The sequence below is a fragment of the Malus sylvestris genome, chromosome 3 (assembly GCF_916048215.2).
Source record: "Malus sylvestris chromosome 3, drMalSylv7.2, whole genome shotgun sequence".
In the NCBI taxonomy this organism is placed as follows: domain Eukaryota; kingdom Viridiplantae; phylum Streptophyta; class Magnoliopsida; order Rosales; family Rosaceae; genus Malus; species Malus sylvestris.
Window position 1 is genome coordinate 18,226,254 of NC_062262.1, and position 9,583 is coordinate 18,235,836.

General features: G+C 36.5%; 1 protein-coding gene across 17 annotated transcripts; it reads left to right on the forward strand.

Moving 5' to 3' along the window:
- Positions 1–419: 419 nt before the first annotated feature.
- LOC126614936 (protein IQ-DOMAIN 5-like) lies at positions 420–7,945 on the forward strand. Of its 17 annotated transcripts, none has more exons than XM_050282641.1 (9): positions 420–706; positions 877–1,014; positions 1,705–1,819; positions 1,916–2,027; positions 2,236–2,478; positions 3,514–3,741; positions 4,760–4,873; positions 5,925–6,414; positions 7,289–7,945. In XM_050282641.1, the coding sequence occupies exons 4-9, from the start codon at positions 1,950–1,952 to the stop codon at positions 7,441–7,443; spliced, it is 1,308 nt and encodes a 435-aa protein (XP_050138598.1). In that variant the 5' UTR covers positions 420–706; positions 877–1,014; positions 1,705–1,819; positions 1,916–1,949; the 3' UTR covers positions 7,444–7,945. The 17 variants fall into 17 exon arrangements, with proteins under 17 accessions (XP_050138598.1, XP_050138597.1, XP_050138589.1 ...); XM_050282640.1 differs by having other exon boundaries at positions 1,705–1,808; positions 1,913–2,027; XM_050282632.1 differs by having other exon boundaries at positions 1,705–1,808.
- The last annotated feature ends 1,638 nt before the right edge of the window (positions 7,946–9,583 follow it).

Genomic DNA, 9,583 nt, shown 5'->3' on the forward strand with positions numbered 1-9,583 from the left:
TACGGTAGGCTCTGATGCCAACTTGAATTTTACAGCTTAAAATTTTCATTGTATTGCATAATAGACAATATATACAAGATACAATCCTTGTTCTATAAGGAAACAATAAAGGACACACAACTATCCTTCCTAATAAAAAATTTTAATATTTACAATATATTTACATACCCTTTTTAATACCAATCACGTTAACAAACTCTAACGTGCACAGGGGCAAAAAGGCCTACCTAATCGTTCACCACTCCCTACATATATATTATCAATCAATAAATTTTGTTAGATTATAAATTAAATTAGATACCAACGAAGTTCGAACTTAATCCGTCATGTAAAAATTCAATTATTTTCCATCACATTACTGTTAAAGGCCACTTGCGCTTTTCATTATATTTCGGTGGGTGGCATTCGTCGCGTGATTAACTGTGTCACACACACTATGGCTCATGCGTGACAGGGACCCGACCCTCTCAACGGCGCCGTATCAAGAAAAAGTTGTAACAAGCCTCCCGGTGCACATTAGCGACCGGTCCTCACTCCTGCCGGCCTTTCTTATCTCAAACTGCAAAATTCCCTTTTGAACGAAGCAGAAGCAAAAACTGAAGCTCCAAATTCCAAATTCCAATTCGAGTGAGCAGAGATTGAAAAGGATAGAGGGGAAATTGACTGAGGGTTTAACTAGTTTGACCCCATTGATTGATGGATCAAGGTATCTCCAACTTTTCTCTGTAATTTCACTCAGATTACTCTCTCCTTTTACTGCTCTCTCTCTCTGTTTTCTTGTGTCCCATTTTCCGCCTTCGAGTGAATTGAGTATGTTATGTTGGTGATCGGTGGATCCGCGTTTATTTGCCCAATTCTTTCTATTATTGTTACTAGGGAATTTTTTTTCGAGGGTTCAGTCTGGATTGTTCGAAAGTTGCGAATTTCGGTCATTTGGAATGGAGGGGGTTGAATTTGGGCTTAGTGGGGGTGTTCACTAAGTGTCGAGGATGGCTTTGGTTGATCGCAATTGAGGTTTGTAATTTCATTCAATTGGTATTATCTACACTTAGCCTCACAATGGACTAGCAATAATGTGGTTCAAATTCGCCTTTTGCAATAATCGAACCTAAGACCTCACACTTACAAGTGAAGAGGAATACCGCTAGAATGTAGTAGTTAACAACTTCTACTACTTTGCTTTACAAATACATGAATTTATAGATGCTTAAACCCCCCTCATTTAAGACTCATACATGTAACAGATTTTAATCTAGCCCACTACAGTATAATTGCTGCCTTATATTCAATGTATGTCAGCTGTTTTTTTCAGAAGAATTTCAAAAGTCAAATGAATTGCATCTTCTGATAATATTATTTCATGTCCTACATCACTGTGCGATTGGGGTACTGTATTACCAATTGTAAGCGTTTTTAGCCTCTCTGCTTTTACAATATGACTAATATTCAGCCACTGAATCTTAGCTGTGGAAGTTACAGGGTCTGTTTCTATGGTGAATCTTTGTTTAGTTCTATCAAGTTTTGCTATGAACTTATGAGGTAGTATTGCTTACATCTGGGCCTAAGGACAATTGACAATGCCATATATGGTTGAGTTTCTAGAATCTGTATGATTATTACTCGTGATAAAATATCACTCTTGTTTTCCGGTTTGATTCGCTTCATATGTGCGGTTACTTGGCTCTGCATATTTTGAAACTTCAGCTTCATGTTTATAATGCTTTCAAAGACATGAGGATGTTGCCTGAAATTTTGGGTTGGTGCACCAGTTTACACAAGTGATTATTCCGGTAGCAATGGTTCCTTAGGTGAGAGATCAGTAAGCATCCTTTTTGGAAATTAAGTAATATTATAATAATTAATAAGTCTTATTGCTGTACTTACAACTTAACTGTCAAAAACTTTCCCTTAGCAGGTCTTCATTTGGTTGAGCTGAAGTGACTGACGACATGGGAGTATCTGGAAAATGGATTAAGGCATTGTTAAAGAAATCAGAAAAGTCGCAATCTATTGAAAAAGATGACAATGTGGGTAGCATGACTTTCAATACCAATCTTATATATCTTCCTATTTCTTTTCCTCTTCTTTCTTGTTCTTCATCCAATCACTTGCAATGTTGGATAAACACTTCAATGACATTTTTTCTCCATCTTACTTGTTTTCTTATGGGATATTTTTACATTATCCAAACCTACCTGTTTGTCTGACTTATTTCCCTGTTTTCAATCATTGCAGAAAATAGCTGGTTACAAGTTTCGGGACAGGAGAACGAATTCCATTGAGTTTGACACAAATAGACTTAAATGTGAGTTTGATGCAGATGTTGCTCCACCAGTTGGAGATGCCAGTACTCAATTAAACCCAGATGCTGTGGATTCTTCTTCTGCCTCACTTCAAATGCACAATGCAGAAAGTGAGCAGAATGTTAGGGAAGAATGGGCTGCCACACGCATTCAAACAGCCTTTCGTGGCTTTCTGGTATTAAAATTTTCAATTCTATTTGCACTCATCGAGCACTGATAATGATGTTTGTATTGCTTACTTCAAGTATGACTTTTTTCAAATGAATTTAATTTATATCAAATTCTTCTTTCAAAAGTCTCATTTTACTCTAACAATTATATAATAGTATATGTTTTGTTTTTCTTTTCAAAAATTGGTACAGGAATAAGTGTTAATTAATAGAAATAATGAAGGATTTGATATGCGCACATGCTTACATTTATAGACAAAGGAAAAATGAAAGTAGAAGTTGGACTTGCATATCATAATATTACTGGAGTGATAAAATTCCAAAATTCCATATCTGTCATATTAGTTTCTGCAATCACATGCCTATCCTAAACTGCCCCTTAGAGTTTAACCACAAAAAACTAAACAGTCCCTTAACTATAAAAATTGCTGAAGGTACCACCCATTAGCATTTCAGTAACCACACGAAAAGAAAAAGGTAATACTGCTTAACTTTCTAAATGAGCTCCAATAAAATTGACAGCAATCTTTTGTTTGCATAATCAAGCTTATTTCTCAAGCATAGATCAAGATTCAGTTTGGCAGTTTATCAGGTTATTTTGTGACAAAATAAAATGTTGATTTGTATGCAACTACCAAGCCTTAAGCTGAAAAAGTCAGGTCATCATTAAGCATGTAGAGATGGCTAATTGAATTTATAAACATTTTTCATTTTGTGGTTTGGCAAACATGCCATTTTGTATTGGTTGACAAGTTTTTTTTTTTCTGTGAAGCAACCTAGAATGTATTTGTTTAGTCAGAGTTGGTGGCTTGAATAGTTGGACTGACATGTCGAAGAGAAAAAATGCAAATGTTTATTGTTTCAGAAAGCTTTTTGCATAAGGGTTTGTTCTGCAATCTTCATTTAATCTACCACATCTTCAAAGTTTGTACTTTATTGACAGTGGCTGCATGTTGTGTTTGTCCATATAATTTGATTTATTGACCTTTTTTCATATTTTTTTTGTCATCACATTATAATTTTTTGGTGATAAATATCAGGCTAGAAGAGCTCTTCGAGCTTTAAAAGGATTGGTGAGACTTCAAGCCCTTGTCAGAGGCCATGCTGTGAGAAAACAAGCGGCAATAACTCTTCGCTGTATGCAAGCTTTAGTTAGAGTTCAGGCTAGAGTGCGAGCAAGGCGCGTTCGCCTGGCATTGGAAGGTCAAACGGCTCAACAAAGGCTTCATGAACAACTTGCAAACGAGGCTCGTGTCCGAGAAATAGAAGTAAGCAAGTGTAGATACTGTGTCTACTTTAATTACAAAACAGTATACTGTGCAGATGGGAGTCATTATTTTCATGTTTTTCCATTGTTCTGCTTTGTAATTTGATAGGAAATTATTGCAAACCTCCAATTAGGAGCCCAACTCTATAGCGCAGAGCTCTTTTTCCAACTTTATTTCACCTCTGAAAACATTACATTTTTTCTTTTTAAGTTCTATTATGGATTACTGTGGTTTTCTCTTATAGAATTTAGTAGCTTATGCCTAAGGGTTCTTGTAGAATCTTTGTTTTGAAGTTTAGGATTTAGGATTTAGCTCTCTCATTTTAGGTGGAGTTAAAACCTGGGAGTATAAATACTCAAAAAATTAGTAAAGGCATCCCTGTAACTAACTGTCTAAGGGCTGGCAAACGAGACAGCTATGGTTCAGAAACTAAACGCAAAAGAAGCTGGAGGTGATTAGAGAATCTCAATGCATTTAGAGGGAAATAATGGGACAGGGCTAGGTTTTGCCTCTCTATGTGGGCATCCATTTCAACCTTCAACTGACTTCAGTGGTATACCTCTGTCCAATATTCATCTAGATAGGAGGGCAGTTTTTAGCCAACATTTTTTAGTAGTTCAGATTTGTCATGAAAATTGCAGCTATACTTTCTTTCTCTTTTTGTGATGGACTCCTTTCTGTTGTAATGTATTAATATCCCAAAAATATTTCTTTGCAAGTAAAAGGTAGGGACAACACAAGGTAGGCTCAGCTTGATTAGGATCGTGAGCAATCTGGCAGTCAGTGTTATTCTATTTAACCTTATATTCTCTGTGGTTGGTTTAAGTGTGTCTTGTACACTTCGGGCTGGTTTGATAACTATTTCGTTTTAAGTTTTTAGTTTTTAGTGTTCACTTTTTGTACATGGGATCAATGTTTTAAAAGGCGAAGTCTTAGGCGAGTGGAGAAGGATGGTGTGACAGTGTAGGATCAGACTCACGAAGTTGACAGCTTCTTCTTGCTTTTGACTCTGGTGCAGGAAGGGTGGTGTGACAGTGTAGGATCTGTTCAAGAAATTCAAGCCAAGTTGTTGAAGAGGCAGGAGGCTGCTGCTAAGCGTGAGAGAGCCATGGCATATGCTCTTGCTCATCAGGTGACACATGATAACCGCTCTGTTGATTTCCTTGTAGCAGCATATTTGTCTTTGAATTTGTTTATGGATTGCATTGAACGGAAGATTGAAAGGAAAGACACGACATGAAAGGAGGAGCATAAATGTTGAAACATAATCATCTGGAGTGGGAAAGTAGTGACTTCAGTTTAGGATTCTGAGCTTTAATATGATATTTAGCTAGTATAATAAATATAACAAATAATGTTTTACTAGGTCTTTTGTTTCAAACAGAAGTTTCAACCAATATAATTTGTTTGAAGTTGGGCCAGCTACTTCTAGAAATCATCATTAAGCAAAACTGAATTTCATTATATAATTAGACCAGTGTGTTTTGTGGTGATTTCCGAATCCTCAATTTGATTCCCATTAAATTGAAGTTTACTTTAGCCATCAAACAAATTGTTAAGACACTTATCTACGAATTTGTTTCTGAGGCAGACAGAGATAACAAATAGAATTCTTTTAAAATAAGTTCGCTGGTTGAGGTAAACATGTTCCTTTTTGGTATGATGGACAAGGCTTGTCACATACTTTACCACTGATTCTTATTAACATAATAACAAATGAGTAGCCACTTAGTACTACGGTATAGTGGTATTCCTCTTCATTTGTAAGTGAGAGGTCTTAGGTTCGATTCTCTCCAAAGGCGAATTTGAACTACATTATTGCTAGACCATTGCGAGGCTTAGCCCACTCCCCCACCCCCTTAGTGTAGATAATATCGTTTGTTCAAAAAATTAAAAAATTTGGAGTGCCAAAATAACAGCACCCTATTGAAATTGTAAGGGAAAACATAAAAATCATAAAGTTTGTTGGACATTTCGATGTGAATGTGATTGATGGCTTTTTTCTTTGAAGTTGTGGAATTCTAGTGTGTTTGTGTTACACACACATTATTCATCTCAGCTGCATCAATCTTTTATATTGACCTGCAGTGGGTCATTAGAAGTCTTTTTTCCCAGTTGGAAATTGTTAGAAGCATTTAGTTCACCCCCACAAACTTACACATAAGATTTTTGTTTTTGTGCAGTGGCAAGCTGGATCAAGGCAGCTGCCAGTTCCATCTGGGTTTGAACCAGATAAAAGCAGCTGGGGATGGAACTGGTTAGAAAGATGGATGGCTGTCCGCCCCTGGGAGAACCGCTTTCTAGATATTAATCTTAGGGATGGAGTAATGGTACATGTGGATGAATCAGCTGATGATAAGAACAGCAGTATGCCCCAATTAAATTCTGCTGGCAAGAAACCTATTTCTTCAAATATTCAATCAAATATTTCAAGTCAAAAAGCCGGTCCGTGTCATTCTGATGGCTGTGATTCTTCACCTATTAAGTCGGCCGGAATGTTAGAGGCATCCAATACCCAATTTGAAAAGCAAAAGTCGAAGCCAAATTTGGATGGTGCAGCTGAAGAAAGAAACTCCAAACCTGCTATTACTTCAAGATCCCATAGTAATCCAAAAGAGAGAGCCACAGAATCAGACAAACGGGCAAAGAAGCGGCTGTCTCTGCCAAATAGCAGTGAGTCTTTCTCTCTCTCCCTCCCTCCCTCTCTATATATATTGTATGAGCTCATCTCTGTGAATTAGCAGCACATCCAGGCTTTTTCTTAATGTGTTTTTTTTAATTTTTTTTATCTCAATTTATAAAGCTCCCCGGAAAACAAAAAGCCTTGAGATAGCCATATCTGTTTCTAGAATACGCAGGTGGCGTATGCTTGATGTCATTTCCCCAAGGGACTAAATGCTGCATCGTAATGTAATCTCTTTAGTACAAGGATCCAATGAACTAAGTAACTAAACTACATGTTCTTTAATATAATTATACAAGTGTAAACCCTAGTGTTCGCTGCAGTAAATACAGCATCATTACAAACCCTAATGGAACTGCAATAAGTATATAAACCTGAACTTGCAGCCATGATCCTCTCGGTTGTGATGTCTTCCCTTCTCTTGTACACACTGCAAAATGCTCAGGATTTTCGATGGGCAATCACTCCTAGATGGACATCAGTTGTGTACCAAGAAGAGGGACCAATCCACTCCTTTAATGTTGGTAACTGCCTCATCCCATCAACATGGCAGTTACCATCAGTTTCTTAATTCAACCAACTGCCTTATGGCTTATTTGACATGTAGTTTACTTCATTTTCCCTCCAATAGGTTTGAAGTTTGTCCGGATACAAACCCCAATAAGTTCATGTTTATGTATAGCTCATTTTTAAGATTGGTTGCTATCCAATTCTCGATGGACTCACATGAATCCAAATCTGACGAATTCACATGAATTCCAACACGTAAATAAGCAATGCACTATGATGTTTATTCCTACCTTTTAGGAAACCACCTATATTTGTGTGGCTAAATATTTTTCATTTTCAATTTGGGTTGGTCAGGAGGAAGTAATGTCTCACAAACTTCCAGACATCCTATCAGATCTAATGTCAAAGGGACGCCGAGTTCTCAGAAACCCATCAAGGCTAGATCAAAACCCAGTGGAAGAGGGGATTCAAACCCTACAAAGTCAGTCTTGCAAACCATTGATGCGTAACTCAGAGGTTCCATGGAAAATAACGTTCTTCGCATTCCCTGTTGAGGTGCTTGCTTTTATAAATCTGTACATATTGAGCTACGTTGGGAGGCTGCAACCGCTTCATTTTGTTATTGTCATCCCATTTTAAAGTGGCTTCCGCGCAGCAGTTTCAAGAATGGATTAATTGGTGGTATTGGAAGGAATAAGAGTAGCAGGATCAATGAATCAGGTTTGTTTAGTGTCGTTAATTATGTTAGCGTGTGTTTATTATTTCAATGTACAATATTTGTAGTTGCCTTCATTGTTATCATCTTTGGCTCGGGTGCTAAGAAGATCTGTACAATATGGTTTTGCGAATAATGTGGGTATCGGGGTGAATATCATAAAAGTGGACCATAGATCTGCAAATGTTTGGTAGATAGAACAGTCTGGGAATTGGTTTACTGAAACTTCGGCAGATATTATGTATATCATTTTGTTTTGTTTTATTTTTAATTTTATGTGAATGTTGATTGTTGAATGCCTTATCAATTTGGCTTTTAACATGCCATCTTTTGTCGATTTTCGGAATGGGGTTTGAATCTTTTCAAATAAATGTTACTTGCTGACTTGAGAAACTGTAATTTACCTCTTTAGTGTATATTTGGAGTAATTTACCAATTTGTAATATAATTTTGGGTGTACTTATTTTTCTTTAGTATAAAAATGTGGTAGGAATCAATCACTGAGAAGATATGGAAGAAGAATATGAATTGTTTGTTTGTTTGACATAAATTGGTGCTTTAAAATGACTAACAAAACAAGTCCGTGGGGCTTGTACTTGCTTCCCTGTTGGTGAGGAGAGATTCTTTCTTGTAACTGAGGTTCAGTCTCAGTGGTGTCGTTTGTCCAACTGATGTTTGTCGCGTGTTTAGAAAGAGAATCATCTATCTAATAAATGTTTTTCACGTGATGAATGGGTAAGAAGATTTAGTGGGTCTTATTAGCCTTCAACTGCGTCAACTGTGTCGACTTAAACCATCTCTTGCACAAGTGCCTAAAACCTAAAATTTAGTTTTAATAACAAAAAAATAATAAGAGTATTCCAATGATAATGTTAGCATGTGATTTAACGACTGTGATCAAATATGATCCAAACGAAATTAATTTCTTCATATAAAAAATTCAACATTTTTCTTCCCACTTACAAATTTCTTCAAGATGACCCCAAAAGTATCCCAAAGAGATTTGAATTGGAAAAAAAATGATGAGCTTTGTGCTTGGCCAAGAGTTAAAATCCGGAATTAAAGGGACGAAATGAGTTGCCAAATGAAAGCAAATTTCTAGTCATTATTTTTAGTCTACGAGGCCTGCCTTTGTGGTAAACACTTAAATTAAGAGAAAACATCAATTATCAAAACATTGCCTAAGGGAATATGTCACGTCCTGATCTCGAGATCAACACGTGGCAGTTAAAAGTAACAGTACAATAATACATAGAGGTAATTGAGACTCGTACATAATATACATATGATAATCAACATAAATAAAATTACAACAAAAGGGAACAACCCTACTCTTGAGTGCACTGCACATGCCAGCTACACCCCTTAAAAACCTCTTTTAATACTGCTAACTGTTACCCTGGAAAACAATTCTACGCCGTGAGAATGGCGCACCGAGCAAATAAAAAATCCAGATAAGCTACAAAGTTTGTGTGAGTGACAATAATACAACATATGTGATTTAAAAACATTTAAGTTCAGCGTTCCAGGACCTAGGGGTGGGCACGGTTTGGTTCGGTGCGGTTTTGAGTGAAATCGAAATCGAAACCAAATTTGTTTGTGGTTCGGTTCGGTGCTGTTTCAAATGGTTTCGGTTTCGTTTTTAAGAAAAAAATGTACAATTTGCAATTTAACATATTAATAAGCATTTCCCAGTAGCAATAGGAAAAAAGCATTTGTTATATAAATAATTAGCATGTTGTATGCAGTTGTGATATTAAAACATGTTTGTGCAACAAGAGGATGTCCCATACAAGGTATAACATAATACAAGTTGAATAACTTTGAATTCATTAAACGTGAGCGACACTTTCATCCTTGAATATGTGATATCATGCTTCAAATGAGTGGACTTCATTAGTTCATTGTTCGACTATTGATAACAAGATTAGTCT